The sequence below is a fragment of the Syngnathus floridae genome, chromosome 10 (assembly GCF_059516105.1).
Source record: "Syngnathus floridae isolate MCC-2025c chromosome 10, RoL_Sflo_1.0, whole genome shotgun sequence".
Lineage (NCBI taxonomy): Eukaryota > Metazoa > Chordata > Actinopteri > Syngnathiformes > Syngnathidae > Syngnathus > Syngnathus floridae.
In genome coordinates, this window is record NC_142422.1 from 9,114,587 (window position 1) to 9,138,913 (window position 24,327).

At 38.8% G+C, this 24,327-nt stretch overlaps 1 protein-coding gene across 2 annotated transcripts in view; it reads right to left on the minus strand.

Annotated features, from left to right (window-relative positions):
* Positions 1-3,161: 3,161 nt before the first annotated feature.
* The window catches only part of me1 (malic enzyme 1, NADP(+)-dependent, cytosolic), a 45,560-nt gene continuing 24,394 nt past the window's right edge, over positions 3,162-24,327 (minus strand). The window contains exons 4-15 of one of the 2 annotated variants that reach the window (XM_088387093.1): positions 17,340-17,415; positions 16,639-16,800; positions 12,546-12,649; positions 6,291-6,400; positions 5,955-6,052; positions 5,566-5,679; positions 5,058-5,163; positions 4,553-4,695; positions 4,286-4,459; positions 4,167-4,220; positions 3,828-3,926; positions 3,162-3,754 (exon numbers count right to left, since the gene is read on the minus strand). In XM_088387093.1, the coding sequence (XP_088243219.1) occupies positions 3,587-3,754; positions 3,828-3,926; positions 4,167-4,220; positions 4,286-4,459; positions 4,553-4,695; positions 5,058-5,163; positions 5,566-5,679; positions 5,955-6,052; positions 6,291-6,400; positions 12,546-12,649; positions 16,639-16,800; positions 17,340-17,415 (1,408 nt within the window). In that variant the 3' untranslated portion in view covers positions 3,162-3,586. The remainder of the gene's footprint in view (positions 3,755-3,827; positions 3,927-4,166; positions 4,221-4,285; positions 4,460-4,552; positions 4,696-5,057; positions 5,164-5,565; positions 5,680-5,954; positions 6,053-6,290; positions 6,401-12,545; positions 12,650-16,638; positions 16,801-17,339; positions 17,416-24,327) is intronic. The other variant, XM_088387095.1, reaches the window with a different exon arrangement.

Here is a 24,327-nt window from a genome sequence, read left to right on the forward strand (position 1 = left end):
AAATCTGGATCAAGTGCAAGAAACATGCATAGTTGTAAACCAAGGAAGACAGACATCAAGCATAAAGACAGAAAACTTAAAGCAACCTCTCCAAAACGGAAAATTCAAAGGAGGAAGAAATGGAAAGAAACTGGTGTCAATGTCTGTGACCAAGTTTTAAGAAACTGCGCTGCATGCTAGATAATGCCACTGGGACTGGCTACCATTACATTTTCAATAAATGCACAAATGTACACTTACATTTTGGATACTATTTTTATTCCAATAATTAATAGGCTGTAAGGGGGAGGACAAAGTCATTTTTAAGTTGATAATCAGTCTAGCCAGAAAACATGTAAAAATTGTGAAAACATACCTTGAAGAAAGACACGTAAGGTCAATGTCATGGCTTGTAAATAGACTACATCTTTTTCTAATTTACAGTCCTTAGAAGTTTAAAAAAATGGTCGAGGCATAGAAAAAAGCAAACAGAGAAAGTTGGAGCCAGATTAATGACCAGTGCTGTTTACCATTTATTAAGTCCATGCCAATGAATCGGTGAGCTTTTATGAAAGCTAGACGTGGTGCAACAAAGAACCAGCGGTGTACTTTTGTTGCTGATTTTCACGAGTCCATCATTTCTTTCCTTAGCGATGAGTCATTTATATTTTCTTATACTTTTTAAAACAAGTAAACAAGTAATTTCCAAAGGCATTTTCTCTCTTGAATTCTTTTGACCTTTCTTAAAGTTGCAGTTTAGAATGTTTTTTCTTTTTTGTTTTCGTCTGAAATCTGCATTTGTTCCACATTACATCCTGCAAGAAGTGTGATTCTATAATTTCAGCCAACCAGATTGTACTTACTGGGAGGTCACGGGAGAACCTCAACTGGGCAGACAACCATCCACAGTCAAACACCTATGGATAATTTGCAATTAATTAACCTATCAGGCAGGGTTTGAAATGCGACGAGACTTCTGCTCAAAGGTGTCTCAAGGTTTTTCTTTTCTTGTTTTATACTTTACGTCTAAAGAGTACATTCTATGAATGGCTTCATACTATATGAGATACTGCAACATTACTGATTGCATATGTTCCATAGAGAATATTTTATATTTTTTGGACAGGCTATGATTCATGCAACAAATAAGTGTCAGTTTTTTTATTTGATTTTTTAAATTTATTTATTTATTTATTTATTTATTTATTTATTTATTTATTTATTTATTTATTTATTTATTTAAACTGTGTATTAGAGCGCCCTCTGCTGCTCATTATCTGATGCTGTGACAATTAAGCCGGGTGAGAAAGCCAATATGAGCCGAGTGTCAGACAGACGACTGGGAGGATGGGCAGACAGACAGGCGGCAATCCCTCAGGGCCTTTGCTGATTGGCACCAATCACAAGGTCCTAGCAAGGTGCAATTTAATGTGAGAGCGTAAACAAGGTCAAAAAGATGGAGCTCTCGCCCACCCCATCTTTGATGAGAAAGGTGGCAGGAAGAGTTTCAAGGTGAAGACAGAGAGACTCTTTAGATCTCCAGAATGATGGTTTTCTCATTGACAATGACAAAAACCTTTGTTGGAACATGAAAACACAACTTAAACACGATGTATTTTTACAAGTCTGGTTGGTTTTAATGTTGACATAGTTTCTTGAGAATAATGTTCAATGACATTTTCATGGCCCGGGGACAAGCAGTACAGAAAATGGATGGATGGAATTTTTATGTCCACTGGTAGTGAAAATAGTAGTGAACTATTAAGTTTACACTTTCTATAAAGGTAAAATGTGCTAGAGTAGAACAAAGTTTGTGCATCTTAAATGCCATTACGACTCATCAATCTAACTGCAATTCCATGAAATGAATTGTTTTTGTGTACTAAGTTTACGACTAGTACCTTGCTAGCAAAACTGATATACTTGACTGCTTACTACGCTTTTAAACACTGTACACCAAAGGTACTTTAATTTGATCAGACTAAATAAAACAAATTGGCAAAGTAACTCTCAAGCAATTGTATTGTCCCCATGGGAAACTTGCACATACATTTCCTAAGTAAAATCAACTCAGCTTTTTGGGGGTATGGTGATAAGCCATTTACTGTACTGCTGATGGCTCCAGACAGTTAATGCACAAGGGATGGTGTTGATATCGTGACATATTGATCCACATGTGAGAGTAGTAGGTGCCCTGGGCCATTTCGGGCTATTTGAAAGGAGGGACAAGCAAGGAAAGCGAGTAACGCACAAGTCTATCTCACAGAGCCTTGCCAGAGGCGGGGACGCTGAACACTGAATGCTGACTGGTCCAGTTGCCTCCATATTGATTCCATACTGGAATGGCCAGTGGGCCAGCCAGTGCCTCTGGTAGTGACTGTCTGACTGGGAATCAATTAACGTCAAATCATATTTGCTTTAATTCAAACCTCACAGACACCAACTGTTGTGTTACTAACATTTTCTTGTGGCTTGCAGTCAACACATCATGTGTGTATGACAATTCCACAGCACACTTGTTGACAAAATAGGATGTAAATAATTGCTTTACCATAAATGACTTACTAAAACCTGGACAAGGCTAATATTTCCATTTTATATAATTTGAAAACCCGGTGCTCGTTTAAAAAATAAATGAAAATCTGATTCTCTTGGTTTGAACTTGGTTAGTGATGAATATAAGTTATAAATATGGAAAATCATGTAAAACTTCAAACTGGTAGAACATTGATTTAAAACAACACATTCATTCCACTGTGGCCTACATTTACCACTCTTGGTCAGTATTTCCCATTTGATTGTTTTACGAGTTTGCACCGCTGAAAAAAATTGCATAACATCAAGTTTGCAGTTAACGACTCATAATGAAAAAAAAAAAAAGTGATTCATGTGACATCCCCGCTCAAAAACGTTACACATTTTGAATTTCCTTTGCCGATTCAAACGTTGACCCCTACAGGGAAGTAGATTACAGTAAACAATTGTCTTTCCAAAAAGATTGTCAGAGAATGTTCAAGGTAATTGACTGGTGACTTGACTGGTGACTTAACTAGTCATGCAAGTACAAAATATTGTAAATCTCCTGGTTATTTATTTCAAGCAGGACTAGAATGTTTTATGAACTATTTTTCTTTGAGAACCCAAAAAAATCATGTGATAACCAAAAGTAAGACAAAGACCACAACATTCAAAGCTATTTTTATTCCAAATAATTTCACATACTACAGTAGATGGCATCATGCAAATACAGTAATATTAACAGTAAAATTTCACAGAATTTGTGCATTAGATAGGGTTGCACACTGCAATGCAATATGTCTGTGGTTCAGATTTAAGACATTCTGATGAAAAAAATCTATTCCACCTACAATAACCCCTATTACTTTAAATTGATGAGCAAATCTCAACTACCAGGAAAATTAGTAGGGGAAATAATGCCCAAAACAGCGTGGAAATTCTGTTCAGCAGCATAAAAAATCTGTGGTGCTCTCAGGCCAGTGTTGTTTACCATAAATCTCACACTTGTACAGTTCAGGAAAAATAAACTGTAGACAGGTCCTCCGTCCTGTGTGTTTGGAAGATAATGGCTTCTCAGAGGCTCACAATGTCAAAGTTTGCATGACTGAATTTTCATGCTTTCCTCTGGCCAGCGATATGACTCCGCAGTAAAGTCATCATACTCAGTGGAAAAAATTAGTGAGCGCACATATGCTTCTTTGTCAGAGGGCTCCGGGCAAAGTGTGGCCATGTTGTGCTCATAAGCATATTCTATTATCTGCAACATATATGTTTCATATGGGAAGACAAACACTTAAGAAAATGTCATTGAACATGAACTGAACTCTCACCTTAACTGCCAGCACAAGAGAGACATCCCTGATGTCGCTGAGAGGTGGATACAGTCTTCCCTCTAAAAGGTCCTTCTCTGTCACTAGGTCAGCAAGAGCCTGGTTTACAGTAAACATACAAACCATCACCAGAGCTATAAAAATTAGTATTTGGACTTCAACTGAAAACAAACCTGCCAGAAATGCTAACCCCATATGAAAACATTGCTTCCTTAACAGTGGCAATACAACATTCAGTGTTGAATAAATACTTAGGTTAGTAAACATGCATGAGTTAGGTTTATATAATTAGTTGCAAATGGAAATAATTATGCACTGAAAGGATCTTATCCACCTTACCTGGCTGGATTCCATCTTTTTTACACAGGCAGTATTATAGGCTGAATTGTCGTGCTAAGTATATGGGAACATAGTGTTTATTCAGTGTATACGTGCTAAGTGTCAAATGTCAATGCTACCTCTGCAGCAGTAAGAAAAACATCTTCATTGATATGTCGAATAGCGCAGGCGGTAACACCGAGGCCCACACCAGGAAAGATATAGGCGTTGTTTCCTTGACCAGGGTACAGCGTCCTCCCGTCAGGTAAGGTGACAGGGTTGAATGGGCTGCCACTGGCAAAGATGGCCCGCCCCTAAAGCACAAGGCCAGTATTTTTCTCTATTGAAGTACACTGCAAGCATTTTCCATGTAAAATAAAAGCAAGCAAAGATACATTTCCACATACCTCTGTGAATGTGTAACATTGCTCTGCAGTGCATTCTGCTTTGCTGGTCGGGTTGCTGAGAGCAAAGATGATGGGGTGATTGTTGAAGGATGCCATGTCCCTGATAATCTGCTCAGAGAAGGCGCCAGCCACAGCTGCCACACCTGAAATAGAAAGGCACAGATGAACAACACAGGGGGCCCTGGGTTCATAGTACCGAATAATGACTGTTGTGCAGCAAGGTACAATTGTGTTTTCTCCCAGGACAAGAAAGCACACTGGTGTGACGACTGTTCCTTTTTTGATTCTTTAATATTTATGTTCTTGAAGTATTTTTCATTCAATTGTGTTAGCGGGCCAAAACACAATGGGAAGCACCGCTGTATGTATATTTACAAGCTACATAAAGGTTTCTACAATTAGAACATGATAGTGACGGGAACAAGAGGTGGGTTATGTTAGACAATAGTGCGTAATAATTTACATAGAAATATCATAAACCGAGGAACCCCATGTTGTGATTTACCAATTAGAGCTGTGGGTTTCAGTTCACGGACCACATCCTCCAGGGTCTTCATCTGTGGGTGCTCATGAGCAAATCTCTCCTTCTCGTGCGTCAGGTGATCTCGACCCTTAGGAATGGTGAAAAGGTTGAAGAACAAGTCAGGATATGGTAAGTGATTAATGGATCTTATAACTTAACTATTTAACCTTGATGGTTGTCTTGGTGCTTAAAATCATTCAGTAATGGTTTTGAAATTCACCTGAGAAATATTTGTGATTTGACTTAAGGAAGGAAGACATAGTGCAAGTCATGGAAAACAAAATGTCACTGCTTGTCCACATGATGGCAGCAGGTGAGAACAGCCTATCACAGCTTACTTTGGGCATCCTCTTGACTAGTCACCCGTCAATTGAAGATAAATACTCACACTCATATCCCAACCTATGAGCAATTATGAGTGTTCAATTCAGCTAACAAGCACGTTTGAGGAATTTTGGTACCTAGGATGGTAGTATTGCAATAAACACACCTTGACAATGAGGCCCTTGGAATCAACCATCCAAATCCTTCTTAAACTGTCTTCCTTCGCAAGGCCCTCTTTCACCATGGCCATTGAAATCAGCTCAGCAATCCCCATTGCAGCCTGGTACAAACATGACAGGGAGAAAAGATGTTTACAGTAAAGTTTTATATTGTGTCTGGACAGTTGAACAAAGAAACTATTTAACTCATTTTTCAAGAACAAATGAGATTTTAACAAAATAATTTTACAAGATAAAATGTCATCCTTTTTTACACTTATAGCTTGCAAAATTTAAGTCTTTTTTTTTATTCTATTTTGTTTGTTTTAGCCTTAACTGACATTTATGGGTGCTAAAACAGGAGAAAAAGAAGTTCCTCTATGCATGCCAAACTCACCTCTCCTGCACCTTGGAACACTATAGTATGGTCACTCATTTTGCTCCTGGTGATGCGGAGCGCTGCCAAAAGTCCAGCTACAGCTACTGCAGCGGTCCCTAAGGGAAATCACAGGGCAACATCAGTTACATGGAAAAGGACTCTTTTTTTTCCCTGAGCTCTGCCATGACAAGGCTGAGGGCCGATCCCAGCTGACTTTGGGTAATAAGCAGACTACATCTTAGATTGCAGGTCATAATTCAGTCTCAGCCACAGACAACCATTCACACAGACACCGAGTTGGAAATGAACTCATCTTTTAAAAAAAAAAAAAGGCAATTGTGTCCGTCGAGCTACCTTGGATGTCATCGTTGAATGTACAGTACATGTTTCTGTACTTGTTGAGCAGACGGAAAGCGTTAACGTTGGCAAAGTCTTCAAACTGAATCAGGCAGTTCATTCCGTATCTGTAAAACGGAGGGATACTTTTAACATTGTTGTAGTGACTTATAATGTCACGGTGACGTCACTTTTGGGGGGCGCCACATGCTGCAACTGCTGCTTCAATTCAGCCCTGAGGATGGCGATCTACACCACAGTTTTGAGTGCTAAAGCCAGGCGTTGACGTGCAAAAAGTGTTGCTTTCTGCACATGAAGAGCTAAAGTAAAACATCATATTTAGATTTGAAATGAAGACATCAAGTGAAGCACAATTCTTTAGTTAAATAAAATGAATGAAATCACAAAATCATTGGACATTGTTTTGCATTACAAGCTGACACCTGATGATGAGACACATAAAAATGACAAAAAATAAATTTAAAAAAAACACACAAAGGCCGCCCAGTGTCCCCAGTAAATCAGCAGTGTTAACAGGTTGCTCCTAAGGCAGCCAATCAAATGTTCAATATAGCCACACAGAAGCCAGAGTCAAGAATAGCTTGTAATAACAAAAATAAACTCAGCGTAATGAGCCATGAAATCAGAATTTGAAGCAATATTTTATTTGAGCAATGCCAAGTTCCCATGCATTTCACCAGATGGTCTTTCTGTTAAGGAATTTACAGAATGTTTATAAAAGGCTGCCTGTTCACACTTCAACATTAAAAGGCTGTGGAACTCAGGGAGAGGAAACAATGATTTGGATGTTCATGTGATGACCTTTCTCACCGGTTTCCATGCAAAACATGGACTGACTGACCATTGCAATTACAAACGCTCCTAGCAACAAGTGCTGCACCAACAATTAGCAACACAGAACAAACGCTTCTCTACAACTATTTTCTGCTGATGACTGGGTCTCACGGGTCGTGCTTATCCCATCTAACTTTGTGGGAGAGATGTGCATGCACACCTTGCTGGACCGTGTTATGTGACTAAAAAAAAAAATCATAGCAGTGGGTTGCAATATTTTTTTATTTTATGAGGATGAGTGGTTCATATAATGGCTGGTCGGATGGATGGATGGATGGATGGATGGATGGATGGATGGATGGATGGATGGATGGATGGATGGATGGATGGATGGATGGATGGATGGATGGATGGATGGATGGATGGATGGATGGATGGATGGATGGATGGATGGATGGATGGATGGATGGATGGATGGATGGATGGATGGATGGATGGATGGATGGATGGATGGATGGATGGATGGATGGATGGATGGATGGATGGATGGATGGATGGATGGATGGATGGATGGATGGATGGATGGATGGATGGAATTAAGAACGTCTTTAAAAGGAGCTTTCTGATAATGTTGGTCTTGTGTAAATCAATTACTCTTTGAAAATTCTCACACATACAAACTGGTGCTCTTGGACAAATTTGACAAAGTGCAGACAAATTTGACAAAGTGCAGAAAAACGACCCAGGGACTTTCTTAGTTCTTTATTTTCAGATCTCTTCCCCAAAATATATATTTTTTTATATATATTGAGTTGTACAGGTTTTATGTCACATTAAAGCAGCTCTTGCTTCAAGATTAATTTATGCATTTAATGCCCCTTGTAATAATTTTTTATTATTTTTGTGTTGAAAAGCATTCTTTGTAAGAATTGCTGCAATTTCTCCAGTATTACTGCATACCTTGGCAGTGTTTGTGGGCTGCTGAATTTCATGTATTTTATGTCAGACACCTTTCTGGGTAGCTAGAAGTTCACAGAAAGATCCAGTGTGTGGATCAAAGCCTATAATGAAGATATCTGACAAAGACATTATAGGCAGTAAAATGCAGACAGAGTGAGTCACTCCCTATTATTGCTGCATTTGTGCTTGTGGTATTTTATGCCAGGCACTTTGTTGGACAGCGATTAGTCCTTGGGAAGATGTTCTAGCATTTTCTTTTTGTATGATAGATGGTAGTGACCTTTTTACATCAAAGCCTGTCTGCATTTGTGATAGATATTGGACAAAAAAAAACCCAGTCAGTAAAGTCCATACCAAGTGAATGAGCCTTTGTTTGGGATTTATATTGGGATTTTCCTTTGTTTGTATTTTATATGACATTATTGTTGGGCAGCTGGAATTTTTGTAAAGCTTTTGTGGCTCTCTGAATGTGTTTTTTTAATACATTTGTTGTGTAAGTTATTTGATCATTTTTACATTGAAGCCTGTCTGTGTTGAAGATATAAGACGAAAATATACTAGACACCTGAGAGTATCTTACAGGCAAATTGTTGGCCAGGTAGCATTGTGTCATCTCTAGTTTTGACCAAGGTGAAAATAATTATTATTACTTCTAAACAAAAAAGTTGCAAATATTTGATCTTTGTGGTAGACGATGTTTCGGGAAGCTGAACCTCTTCACAGGGAGATGTGTAGAAAACAACTACAATTTGGAAAACATTTAGAGTCCCCAGAAATTAAGTAAAAAAAATATAAGCAAGGGCACAAAAGGTGGTTGAAAACAGAAGAAAATCACGAAAGCTTATGTTACAGTGAGTGAGTAAGAGAAGGAAATTGAGAGAGGTCATGCCAACAGTGGCAAACTGCCCTCAAAGTTCACTGCACACCTGTCATGCTCTCTGCCCAACAAGGAGGTAAAATTGTTTCACAAAAACAGCATGAGGGTTTCTTTTTTATTTTGTCATTTCTATGCTGTTTTCCTTTTCATTTTTAATTCAAGGCCAATTCAAGTTCCGCTGCTTTTTCTCCTTCTGAAATTGCTGCCTAATTCTGGGACTGAGCCCGGCTGCCAACACAGCAGTCATGTTGTGGAGAAAATGTGTTTTCTATCAAGGAGAGAGCAGCTCTAAAACCTCTGCGTGGCAGCACGACTGCAAAGAGACAACGAAGAATGGCAGAAAGGGTGCTATAAACTTTTTATTGTGTTGGGCCCTTTAGTAAATGGAGAAGAGCAACTACAGGGCGCTGCTGACCTTTTGCTCCTGCAGCTTCCTACTGGCAAGTTCACCAAAGTTCACGCGCAACTAAGACTAAACGGTCACTGACAGAGAAAGAGGATGTTGCAACTCTTCTCCTGATTCAGTCAAGGCAAAAGATTATACTGCAATTTGTCAAATGTTAGGATAATCTTTTTCAGGGATAAATGATAGGGTAGGAAAACTTAGTCACTTCAATAAAAATATCAGAATGATAGACATGGAAACGTGAAATAAAAATGTAGACCGACGTCCTCTAACCATCTAACTACTAAGTGAGGTTGTGGCATTGAAGGAAAAGAGGAATATCTTCCCAGTTTAGAATCTTTTTGGTGTTTAGCCAGTAAACAGTGACGATCGAGGGAGTGTGCGTGTGTGTGTGTGTGTGTGCGTGCGTGTGTGTGTGTGTGTGTGTGCAAGACATCTGTGTTGTTCATTTTACCCCAATGCACAAAGTCTTATTTTAACGACTGTGAAACATCTGATTTCTTTCAATCAAACTAATCATCTTCAAATGGTGGATTGCGGTCTGGAGCTGGACTGAGTTAAGGTCATGCCATGGTCGATTTCCATTGAATAAAGTAAATGTAGTCATGCGTCATTATTTTTCTCCCTCAGTCTGGTGTCACAGATTGTGTACGAATTGCATGCTGTATATCCTCTAGTGTGATCAATTGACCATAATGAGCCAATCTAACAAATTGAAACAAACAAAATTTGCATGACATGTTCAGAATATCAGTGAAAAAAGTGAGTTTTTATAAATTGCCAAAATTAGTCCATAAGTAACAACTATGATGATTGACGTCATTGTTTATTTATTCATTTATTGATAGATTTTGATGCTTTGTTTTGCCCTCAAAACCACCATATTATTTTCCATGAATAAACTGAATAAAGTGATTTTTTTTGTCCGTTCCCCTCATGCTACATGGTTTTATTTGCCAGATTTATAAAGTAAAAAAGACAACATCTGTAAATTCCCACTCCAGCACAAAACAGCAAAAACTACTATATACACGAGTGTAACATTTGTGAGCATCACTTATACTGTAATTTGACTCTGTCCAGCCTGGGTTTATGGCTGCTATGAAAGAAAAAAGATATTCTATGACTCAAAATGATTTGGCAGCAAGGTTGCTTTGTGTGTTCAAGTCTTTGTCAAGTGAGTGAGCATCTGTCAGCAAGCCTGGTGGGAAAGACAAAACCTCCCTAAAGATGTGATGCAGTATAGCCACAACTCCTTTAAGTGTGACAGTACCTGAGCAGAATATAACTGAGTATCAAGGATAAGGACATACTGGATAATTTCTGCTTTGTTCTTATATTTTTATATGACATTGACAAATTGACACACTCACGGAACTGCTATTAAACTGACATATAAAATCTGACATTCAAAGATCTGAAAAAAGTTAAATCTTGTGCTGTAATAATATTGCCGTTAGGTGCCATATTAAGTGTATAAACCCTCTGGTAATTATTTTTTAATGATATTAGTTATGATTGTCAATCAAGGAGGGATTTAATTTACATACTGCTGTTTATATCTTTAGTAACCTGCAGCAATGCAAGGAGATGTCTGAGTGAAAGAGCCACACAAACACTTGTTACAATTGCTGGGGCGGTATCGGATTGGTGCCTTGCTCAAGGGCACCTCAACAGTGATTAGGATCCCTCTAACGATGAGCTTTTATTTTTTTGTCTGCAATGGTACTGCAATGGCCCAAACCCTATGTGGAGGAGATTGCCACTAAGAAAATATATTTAGTTGAAGCGCATTCATGGCTGAGACAGATAGTGATGTTGTCACATGCTGAGTCCAAACACAGCTGTTGAAGTGGACACACATGCACATACTGCCCGTTGATACATACGCCCCCCCACTTATAACTCCCACAAGACCAATAGCTCTAAGAACCTATTATTTGTCAAAACCCTGTACCGTGGTCATTAAAGAACTCTTTTCTTCCGTCTATGTTGTTCCTTTCTGCTAGACATTGGTGTCTCATCTTATATGTGTATGTTGGCGTCTCATAGACAAACACACAGACAAACAATCATTCACACTCACAATGACACCTACCGACTATTTGGAGTCAATTGGCCTACCGTGTATATTTTTCAAATGTGGGAGGAAACTGGAGTACCCAGAGAAAACCTACGCAGGCACAGGGAGAACATGCAAACTCCACACAGAAAGGTCAGATCCGGAATAAAACCCCGGATCTAGGAACTGTGAGGCAGACGAATTTAACCAGTGCTCCACCATGCTGCCGATTTTATGTATGGTAGTATGTACATCAATATTACACTTGGTCATTTAGTTGAAAATGTGATAAAGAGATTCCTATTTCTATTCAAACAAACAATATAATATAATAATTTGTGTGTGTGGGTGCGCGTGCGTGTGACTGCTTCTTACTTGTTTGTGGTCAAATCTGTAAACAAGCAATCAAATACAAAGTAGTTGTTGTGTATGACTGTATTTCAACTGAAAGTTGTCCAATGCATCCAATGTGTATATATGTAGTTGGCTAAAGGGAGTAATTGGGTTCATGCTTGTTGTGTTTGGCAGAAAAATAAACATGTGTATTACTTACAAGCCCATAGAGCTATAATCATTCACTCAACCCCAGAGCTTGTAATTATTCATTTTCTTCCACCAATTTGCCTACTTTTTGGGGAAAAGCACTGCTGTTCTCTGTAGTTGAGAAGCTACCCAGTTATTAGAGCCATGGTTTCTTTTTACCAACGCTATTTCTGTTCTTTTTTAAGTTCTGACAAAATCTAACCTAGCTCAAGTTAATAAGTGGCCGTGATGGTGCTTCAGTAGTTGCCTCCTGCAATATGCATATCAATATGTTTAATGACTCAAATATAGACAAAACTGTCATCAAGGACATGTATTCAGCACTTTTAATGGCTGTGAATGAAATGTATAGCTCTGGTGGTTTGAGTGGCTCACTGATCATTTTTCAATAAGGTCTGGTCATAATGAGGAAAGTCGGTTACTACGCACAGTCTTGAATAGCACGGAACCTCAAATTCCACTCATAAAAGTCTAATCATTCACTGGTGAATTGTTTTCCAGACAAATGAGTCTGCATCACACACTGCATGCATCCAAATGGCTTAAGAGAGCTGCAGATCTTGAAGTCACATCGGGAGACTGCCAAGGGGAAGTGGGCAAATGATGACTTGAGAGCCAAAGTGAACATACCTGTCTGACACAGCCTTCATAAATTCATCCAGTAGGTCATCATATGCTTGGCCTCGCACCCTCCTGTGCCTGAGCCCAATGTACAGTGGATCCTGCAAAAGTGCCTGGAAAAAAAAAAAGTAGATGTATTGTATGCTACATTTATTACTTCATAAATGACAAAATATCACCAGACTGCGACCCTAACGTTTCTCAAAGCAATATATTTTTGTTTAGACTGACTATGCACAAATGTCTGAGGAGTTTTTGAAGTTTTAATCTCAAAATTCTGGCAGCTGCTTTCACGCCTCATTTGAGCAGGCATCCTTTACTTCCCAGGCATTTTGAAGATATAATTACAGAGTGGCTCTAAAATAAGCAAAGCATGGAGTGAGAAGCAGCCACCTTTCCATTGCAAGGTCAAGAATCAACCCAAAACATTATTTATATGAAGCTGACAAGTCATTTCCTGGCAGGCACTTATTGGACAGTAATAGGCAGGAGTTGGCCAAGGTAAATTGTAACCTAAACAGGCAAAACGTGATCATTTGATGTCTGAGTGGACTAATACCAGCGCAACTTTGGTGGTCATTTCAAAAGTGATGCAATTGCATGCAATGAGAAAAGTCATGAGGAAAGCTTGCATAGTTTGCAACAAATGTATTCACTAGCAACAGTGCAAGGAAAACTTTTTTAAGAGAGAGAGAGAGAGAGAGAGAGAGAGAGAGAGAGAGAGAGAGAGAGAGAGATACCCACTCAATGACGGATATAATCCCATAATAGCAGTCATTTTAAACATTGTGTTGATCTCCTACTAGCTTGCAGCCTAAAAACTGTCAGGGCCTAAATGAAAGCAGTCTCAGCAGGATGTCTGCCCCTCTATAGACACATATAGCTAGTCCATTTAGCCAATTACATCTCATTTGGGCTGTCAACTCTTAAGAATAACGTAAAAATGGAAAATTCAACCACAGCCGGGCAGACTGCACTCTAATCTCTTAAGAAGTTCTGAAAAAGTTGCAAGAGTAGCAACTAAATGTGAATATACTTGATAGTTTATCCTTTTCCAGACATATTTTCAGCCCGTTCTGGTCTGATGTAATCATAGTGTGCATATCTCAGCACAAAAACAAATGGCTATGTGTTTTTAGAATTGCTTATTTGTATGGAGGATAATGTTTTGTAGAAAAATCTCCATAAAGCCAGAATGGTGGAACAGTAGATCTACATCACAGTCGAGTGTTTAGGTTCCAGGTTTAAATCTCAGTTCAGTTCTGGAAATGGCATAGTTTCCACTTGTAGTTGTTGCAACCAACATTTGTATTGCAAACATTAATTGAATCTTCATTCTTTTACATACTGGAAATATAATTTCATGAACCACATTAGAAATTTGGGGGATTGGAGCGAAACTGCAGCTGCTGAGTCATCTGAGGTTTGTCTTGGCAAAATACATGACAGCATCTGACAAGCCCAGTTCATTTGTGTCAGGCACGGAACCTTTCCTAAGGTCGACACGCCTTTTGGTTGACATGATATGAATACAGTATACAGCGAGATGTGTAAATATAGACATGCACGCGGACTATTCTTAGCCTCGTCAAAGCTACAGACACATGCACTAGCCCACCCACAGTTTGCATAAGGGACTGTTGGTGGGTGCTCTGTTTGCTGGCTGGCTGGTACTTGCACAGGGCACAGGAGCGACGAGCTTTCCCAGCTGGCAACCATCAGTGTTCATGCAAAGTCTTGAAAGGGGTTTTGCCCACTTTATTTGGATGAGACAAGGCGTGCCTGGGTAAAGTGGAGTAAGCCACTTCTCACGCTAGTTATACATTGAGCTGACTTATGGTATAAGCTAGAACTTGAATTCTTTTGAAGGTTATCCAATTTATTTTTGAACATTATATTATCATAGTCTTCTTCATGCTTGTACACATACTAATCAGCTCATCACTTGATTAGCTTGGCATTATTAATAAAAGGTAGAAAATAGTAAATGTGATTAAAGCTGTTTACTATTTAAATGTTTTTTCATTGCTTCTGCTTAACAAAATCACTTAGCGTGCTGTCAAGGTGATTTGAAACATGTATCCCCCTCATGCTTCTGTAAGCACTTTGAATATACCAAATGGCAAACTCTGCCGCAAATTATTACGTAGCTTTTGCGGTGCAGTAAAAATGGTCAAGTATTCTAATTTAAGTATAGTGTATGAATGAGCTCTCTGTCTGAGTTACAGTATGTTGTATTTCTTTCCTAGAGGTTTATCCCTTTTCTTTTGACTTAGTGTATATATGATCCTGTCTCCTTCCAATGAATGTAAAGGAAAGAGGCTTTGTAGACGGGGCCACAGTAATCCCTATGAGACTCGCTCAGTGGAGATGAATGATGCCCAAAAAAACATAACCATCATCGTAAAACTTGAACACATGAGCGCACTTGCGAATTAGTAATGAAATGAAAGCATGCAATGAGAATCAATTAATGGATCTCTTTCTGTTTGTTGGACCAATACACCATGATTACCGTTCTGTTTGTTGGACCAATACACCACGATTACCGTAACTACCTACCTCGAGCCCTATGTAGCAGTATTGCCACAGTTACCTTGAAAAAGTTACTTACTGATTGCTTGATTTTAAAAGTAATTTAGCTGCAGTTTAATTATAACTATGTCCTCTACGATGAAAAGTACTTTCAGCAGATTGAAGCTCCTAAATATAGTAGATGAGACAGCCGTTGGAAAATAAGGCAAAACATTTTTAGGAATTTGTATTTTAAAATTCAGTGACGATTGTGTGGTTTCCATGACTTAACAGAATTGCTGATGCTATTTTAACACGGGGACTTGGCTGTTTATAACCCTTGAATTACCCAAATTCCAATGAAGTTGGGATGTTCTGTAAAACTGACTAAAAACATAATACAATGATTTGGAAATCTTTGAACTTATATTTAAATGAATACACTAAAAAGACAACATATTTTATGTCATCATTTTGAATTGGATGCCTACAACATGTTCCAAAAAAAAATAGGACCGTGTTGTATGGAATTCGTACGCATTCTTGCTTGATGTACAACTTGTGTGTTAACAGTCCGGGGTCTCTGTGTTGTCATATTTTAAATGGGAGTCAGGTCTGGACTGCTGGCAGGCCAGTCTAGTACCAGCACTCTTTTAATATGAAGCCATGTTGTTACAACACATGCAGGATGTGGTTTGGAATTGTCTTACTAAAAAAATAAGCAGGGATGTCCCGGAAAAAGACATTGCTTGGATGGCAACATATGTTTCTCCGAAACCTGCATGTACCTTTCAGCATTAATTAAAGTTACCATGCCATGAGCACAAAACTCACCGCCGTACCATCACTGCTGGCTTTTGAACTTTGCCGCTTATAACAATCCGGATGATCCTTCTCCTCTGGCCCGGAAGACACGACATCCATGATTTTCAAAAACTGTTTGAAATGTGGACTCATCATAATACAGCACACTTTTTCACTTTGCATCAGAACATCTCAGATGAGCCTGGGCCGAGAGAAGCCGGCGGCGTTTCTGGGTGTTCTTGACATATGGCTTTTGCTTTGCATGGTAGAGTTTTAATATGACTCTGTAGACATAGCAATGAACCATATGTTAACCGAGAATGGTTTTCTCATAGTCTTCCTGAGCCCATGATTGCAATATCGTTTAAATGCAGTGCTGACTGAGGGATTAGGTCATGGGCATTCAATGTGTTTTTTTCTTTTTTTGCCTTGCTGCTTATGGGATGATTTGTCTAGATTCTCTGAATAGTTTGATTATAAATTCCTTGCAATTGCACATTGAAAAATGCTTTTTGAGTATTCCTCAACTGTTCGGTCCCAGCTTTTCTGGAACATGTTGCAGGCATCAAATTCAACACAAGAGAATATTTGCAAAAGAACATCAATGTTAATCAGTAAATCATCAATAAATATATTGCCTCGGTAGTGTATTCTATTGAACATACAGGAGGTGGAAAATAACTTGTAAGTCAGTTTTATTTACGTTTTACACAACTTGGAATTGGGCTTTCTATTATGATGTAGGTAAGGGAGGTACATATTTGCCCAGGTCTTCTGCTCTTACCTCATTGTCTGTGCCCACATCAAGCAGGACAGGCAGGCACTGCTGTGGTGGGACACCTCCACATGCTGTGTACAGAGCCAGCTTGCCCACTGGAATTCCCATCCCATTGCATCCAAGGTCTCCCAGGCCCAAGATCCTCTCACCGTCAGTTACACATACAGCCTGACAACAAACAGCACAATGTTACTTGCATATCTATTGATATCCATCGATCTACTAAAAACGAATTGTAACTTAATAAATTGATTTAATTAATATATTTTAAAAATCTGTAGCATGTTACATGCAGTACATTAGCCATAAACCCAAGGAATATGCTCATGTTAAAATAGTGCATGATGCCTTCACCAATGCACTTGCATTAGCGTTTTAGTTGAATGATATTTAAATATGGCCAAGGTAATTATGGCCCTCTCAATTGATTGTTCATAAAAGCAATAACATGATTTTTTTGGATTTAAAATTAAAAAATGGAAATTATCAAGTTAGTTCTTATGTTTCTGCATTAAATGCAAATATTGGTGTAGACAATCATTTTCTGCTGTTTGATTTTTTTTAATGAGAATGAAGCTAGGATGAACAGAACAAATATATTTTTCAGTTGCTTTGCTTCAGTTTTATATCATGAAAAATGGAAATCGAAGTAACAAATACTCACCTGATAGATAGTAAATGGCAGCACAGTTTGAATGATACATTACCTTGACATCATTTTCTGGCCAGTTCTGCAGTATTGATGCAATGTGGCCACGGTCATGGATAGTGATGAATAGACCTCTGGAATGCAGAATGAATAATACATCAAGATTATTGTTATGATTTTAACCAATATAACTAAATCATGCCATCCCCTTTCCTTGCAACTGTTGAGACAAACAAATTTGCATTGAAACGATATTGGGATCAACAATAAAACAACTCAATGGTACTTTAAAATTGTCTCCCATTGGTGTATGAGTGTGTGAGAATAGGTGAATGCGAGGCTTTGTATAGTGCTATGGGCACCATGGAGTTTAGATAAAAATTACTGCACTCTGTATGATTTGAAAAAAAATCCAGTGGTTACACTTACCGGTGAAAATGTCATTGCCTTTGATCCGTTAGCTCTCCTAAGCGGGATGATATATAAGACTGAAGGCATTCTGGTGAGGTGGGCCTTATCATTGAGCCTAGAGAGGCTTTGGCCACTGCAAGGAGTTTATTTTGAACCCCCAGGCTACCAGAATATTCATATATATCACCCCCCTCCTAGCATAAGCCCCCCACCCCCACCCAATTCTGTTTCTACGAGCTGGCATGAAAGTCATCTAGAATATGTCTGCATGTGGGGTCCAGCTACAACATCTTTGCTTCCCAGGAATCCCATCTGTTGGTGTTTGACATCTCATCCATGTGACAGCAATAGTAAATGTGTCACTATTTGTCATATTTATTTATGGTTAATGGCAGACAAAGAATACAGTTGGAAATGTCTAATGCAAAAAGAGAATACATGTGTCCCATAAAAGTGATTTGGCAGTTTGAGGTGAGCAAAGACACACTGTCAGTTTATTTTTCATTTACTGTAACTATCACTAAATTATTTAAAAAAGCAAATCACAGAATGGTACTCTAGTACTACTCGAGTACATGATAGATATAAATGATAGAATACCGCTGATCCAATTTGTGAGTGACAAGGTAGATCCTCCAGCTAATCCCAGATTACAATAATTCATATTAACATAGTGCCGTGAAATTGGATTCTCCCAAATTGAAAAACACATTTAAACCTTATGCAAAGATCATTTGTTTAAGCATTTTTTTCAAAGTTAACTGGTTGTGTATTAACAAAATAAAACATTTGGTTCACTTCAACTCAAAAGATACACAACACGGTGACAAAGCCATATGTAAAACATAAAAAATTACCTATGCTGTATTACACTTACACAATTATCTTGGACGATATGTAATGTTTTCTGTTAGTTGCAAACAGGAGAATATGAAATTTCTGCCAGACTATACTGCGGGATTTGAGAAGCTCAAGCAGCAATGACACGGAAAGTTTGGCCCCACAATATGACAGTTGCAAAACAACTGTATGAGCTGATCAAAGCAGACAAGCGGAGAGACGGGAATGCCCTAATCTCTGTCAGACAATGTTAACAAAAACATTTCAGGTGACGTATCCCTCATACATTTCTCATTTTCTGGCTCTCTGCACACTTCGATGAGCTGTTGAACTCCTGACATTTGACCCGAACAAAGTAGAGCAACAGGAGAAGCTGTTTTAATAGCTTTAAAACACCACACAGAACGTAACTCTTGGCAGAAATTCCAAGAGCACAAAGAGGTGAAGTGGAATACATGACATCAGGAGTCACTGTCACATTAATCCATCATCACTGTGTAAAATAGAGCTATTCTCTTCAGAGAAGTGTGAGAGAAAGAGGATGAGATTACACATTACTGTGTGCATTGTTATGAAATGAAGTCATTCTAGCCTGTCTACACTTCATAAAAGGATGATTGCAACAAAAGATCTTAGAGATTTAAGGGTAGGCATATTCAGTTTGTTGCTATTAAATCACTTAAGCCTCAAGTAGTGCACAACAACATATCTTTGAGGATATAAAGTATGTAGAAAACAAAACATTAAACAATTGCTTTAAATAATCACTGACCTTTCTATTTGACATTTAGGGTGTTCAGGGGTGGATGTTTTTCCATCATGAAACTGTCATGAACGTGCATAATTAACAATTGTGTTAATAGTAAACCTTAAAAGGAGAATAAATTTTTGCTTATGAGTATGGCTTTCAATAAGTTCAACAAGTGTGTAAGTATCGGCTACAATTGGATTTCGACATTGTCTTTGACATCTGCGCAAACGTCATGGGAAAGACAAACTTGGGATAGATTTTGGGATGGATGCCGTTTGGAAAATTGATGGACGGATGTCATAGTCAATGGATTGTTTAATGGAGAAAATGTTTGTTTCAGACTGCTGCTGGCGAAAGAGCAGTGCTGCATAGCTGTCGCCTCATTTTCTAGATGAAAGGATGACCACAAAGCAATGAGCTGCCGTGTCTGGTTTTCCCGTAAGAGCGTGGCGAGAACAGAGAGGGTAAAGAAAACAACCTGATGACATGAAACAGCACTGCCGCTGACCTGCAGCCCAACACAAAGCCCACTGCAGGGACTGTGGAAAAGCTGGTTCACATGGAGACCCCCCAAAACATTGAGCCCCTTCAGGAAGATGGCCTCCTGTCTTTGACCCGTGTCCAGACAAAACACAAGCAGTCACCAGTTTTCAGCCTCAACACTTTATCTTCAGTGTACTGGACATCTTCCATTATGAATGAAGTGTTAGGAACAGTGTTAGAGGTCAAGATCACACATTTGAGATTTTTGGTCTTCTCTGAACCATGTAAAGGATTTGATCAGCGGGACAACACAAGCTTCATATTTATCTGCAATAATATTGGATGGCAAACCAATCATTTCAGACACAAACATCCAAAAATATATAAATCCACGAAATACGTATTCCATAAGTGAAAGCAGAGGTATAAACTTATCGTGGTGGCAGTAGCACACTGCTTTTCTTCTGGTGGAACGAATTGCTGTTTTAGTTAAGAAGGAGGGAATTATGGATGGATCCAAATAGCCCCTCTTCCACAAAAAAAATGGTTTTAAAACATAGACATCTGTTCCAAAAGCAAGAGGAATTTCACCTTTCAGCACAACAGTGATCCAACGCTAATATCCCAATAACACATTCATAGTACTGACACCAGAAGAAGGCTAAAGCCCTGCCAGAGCTCAGCTCTGAATCCAATTAAAACGCTCTGGGAATGACCTGAAGAGTGCTGTGAACAAGGGATCCCCTCACCCTGATACATTTGTGATGGGCTTATTATGGCTGACTCCTGAAAAGATATAAATATACAAAATAATGCCAAGTAAATTGTTTCGTATGAGGCATTTTAGAAATAGAGTATATTTTCAGTCACTATAAATTGTTGTGATGCTATTCAAAATGACCACCAAGCCAAACAATTGGATAAACTTGGGAGTCAGTTTAGAGCATTTTTTTCCCCCCAGCGTAAATTATGAATTGAAGGTCATCAAAGTCCAAAGATCAAATTGTATTCTCTATGCACCACAAGTGTTCCTTATTAAAAGGATCTAATTTATCTCAGTTAAAATAGGAGTGTTCCTCTGAAGGACAACAAATCTGACAAAAACATGATTACTTAATCCCCTGTGGAATATACATTCAAATAAATTGTACAGAGGAGGTCTTATCTTCAAGATATATTGCTAATGAAGCTAATTGTTGCAGCCACAAAACAGCTGCTGTTGTCCATGGGCCAAGAAACACGAGAAATTAAGACGGTTAGGCCCACATTAATCCCAATCAGTCATATGCTGTTGACATGGTGTATATTAATTTAAGATGCAACTTTATACAGGCTTGTGATCTATCTTTGCGATGCATGAACTGCAATGAGGCAGGCCACATGAAGATGAGTGCACGCGAATGACCATCGTCATTTTTGACACTTTGCTCTATGTTCTTAAAACTGTGGTCGCTTGTACAGTATAAAAGACTTAAAAACACTTTAAAAATGTAAAAATGAATAAACAAAATACACTGTCTGACAAATAATAAAGACATTTTAAAGACTGCATGACAAGAGAATGTCCTTGTGCAGCTTCGGGGCTTTTCAAAACATGTTTAGAGTAGCACTCCCTCCAAAATTAACACATAGGATTTGTCTGCCAGACCAGCAACTGGGATGCCGGAATTAATATTATAGTTGGAAGGTTGAAAGGGTAGCCACAGGGAAAAAAAGCATTTAGTTGCCAGTAACTAATTTTACAGGTAATGCACACATTCAACTGACCACAAATAACATTGCTAGAATGCAATAAGAAACCACATTTTATTATGTGTCATCATTTGTTACTAGTAATCGTGTTTTGACAACCTCTTTGGACTGCGGTCTGCTTCACTGGATGTTTATACGTTTACAGTTGTTAGGTTCCAAACACATAAACTCGTCAACTTTGGTCACACAAACCACCATACATCTAAATACGTGGCAGTCCCATCTGATATTTATAGGGGACAAAGGTGATGGCCTGTGAATCACCTCTTTTATTGATGACTTCTATTTAGTTTTAAATGCTTTGTCAAAAAGTCACAGAGCCTACGTTAGGTGTTTTCAAAAAGGCTCTCTGTTTTTTCTGTCTTACCTCATGACAAATGTGTACAGAATATGAGCCCATGAATGACTGGACCACCAACCATTGTTTCTAGTGAACAAGCACAACCACGGAAGGCGTACATTTCATTCAAGTTAGCACCGTTTTTTAATTTGTCTGCCTCTGACCTGTCTATCCTTTTTTTGGGGTCATTACCTCAGCATTGTTTCCCAAACTACGTTGTTTTGGCCCTCCCTGCTTTCTGTTTACCTGTTCTCGTGGCTGCTAGGTAATGTGATGCCATGACATCGCAGTGTGAGGTTACCTGATGTCTGGATTGTGGAAAATTACACCATGCCTCAGACCCCATCCCAAGACTACAGGTCTCATTTAATGTTCCTGCTTCTATTAAAGCCATTGTCAAGCAACATGCTTTTTGTCAGTAAAATGTTCTTAGTTTTTATTTGATTTGAAAATTGAAAATATGGCTGTGTGCGACACACATTCTTCTCATTTTAGTTTCTTTTCTTTTCAGTAAAATGTTTTTATACTTTTCAAGTATGATGAAGTTGCGTAATTGGTCAGGTCAAAATAGGTAGCATTTTATGATTGACACCAAACAGGATTTACTGCAAGATGCATAAGCAGATTTCTTCAACTAACAAAACTTTTACCTGTCACAGGCACTAACTCTTTCTTCAACTAACAAAACTTTTACCTGTCACAGGCACTAACTCATAGGCCCCTAGCACCATTTTAACTTCTTACATCAAGTGACATACATAGATGCATAAGATTCTTCAGCTCAACCTGTAAACAGTCATACAAACTTGATTGAGATGGTTTGGACCTGTGCAAAGAAGGGACAGATAGGCATACTAACATTGGTAAGGGGATGCTGGAAATGAAGACATCAGCTAGTAGGGGAAGAGGAGATGTGGTGAGGTAATATTTGCAGATGCTGGAGTTAAAGCATATAATGGAGAGAACGTGGAGAGATTGATTCATTGTGGTGATGCCTGAATAATCTTGGGCCAAAAAAGACCCAGCATTCTGCATAAATATGCAGTTGGACCTGACAGGTTAAATAAAAGGAAACTGCTCCAGGATTGCGGGCAAAAGAACACAACCCCATTTAATGAGCATGCAGATTAAAGCGTACAACATCCATCTTTTAGAATGTCTGCCTAACTTCCATTACGACAAAAAGTACAATCAAACGCTAAAACAGATCAAATAAATTGTACGTGGTATAAGACCACAAGCTGCATTATAATACTTGAGCAATGATACAACTCTTTTCAAACGTTGTTTCCTTTCACAAGTTGTATTCAATACTCTAGTGGTTTTCCATGGAAACCATTTATGCAGAATATGCCAAAGCAAGTTCAAAATTTTACGTAAAACAAAATGTTTCCATGTAATATGAGAGGAAGTTCTTTTGCCCGTACCCGTCATTTCCCTTAGAAATGGATCAGGGAAACCAGACAAGTAGGTAGTCTGCATGCGAGACTAGACAAAGTAATCGTCTAAAACCCTTTGAAAAAGACTTGAGAATCTTTGCAGACAACACTTTGGCACACGAAGAATTCAGTGTGCCACTAAGTACCCCAAATAATGGCCAAACAGTGAAGAGCAGAAGTCTGTGGGGAAAAAAGGCTGCTGCCTGGGTTTATTGCACACGTTAATGCCATGTGGCCTGACATACACATAAACCAGTTGATGTGAAATAACCCATTGCAATGGAAAAGGTGACTGCCACGAGCATGAAGAGAAAAGAAGATATGGCAACAAGAACATGCAGCAATCCAAATAGTTGGGGAATAGTTTGGTATCAGCTGAATAAACAATTATGTGGTTCCTAATTCCGTGAGATTTCCTCAACTCTATCATTTCTTCACACAAAAGCACTTTTCCAGAATGAGAGATAGAAGAAGCAACTGTCAAAGACTGTCCTCTGATCACTTGGACATGAAATGCGACCGTGAGGAATTTTCTTTATGGACAGTTCTCTTTACTTCCTTTCACACCCTCCTCTCAGTGTTCAACCCTCCAGAGACAATGCACCCTTCTCTTCTACCTCCCACCCTTCTTGATGTGCCCGCACTTTGAGGTTTTTCCATCCCAGCATTCAACACACAGCCTGAGTCACTCTCTTTTTACACAAGTGAGAACCAGTTAAAGCACCCACCTAATTCCACCGCAGCCCACTGAAATCAGCCAAGTCTAACACACAGCAGCATATCTTTCTGGTTAGGGAAAGGAAAAACTCAAGGCCATTGTGAGTCATAATGTACAATTTACTTATCAGAAGTTCATCACGTTGACTAAAACACTGTGGCAAAAATGTGAAAAAGTCAACCTCCATCCAAGATGAAGAAAACAGGAACCAAAGTATGAGGTTCTGGAATTTCAAAGGTGGACATTGACCACGCACTGCTGCGTGAAATAGAAGACTTCAGGAGTCCAGACGATGGGTGTGGATTTCCAGTT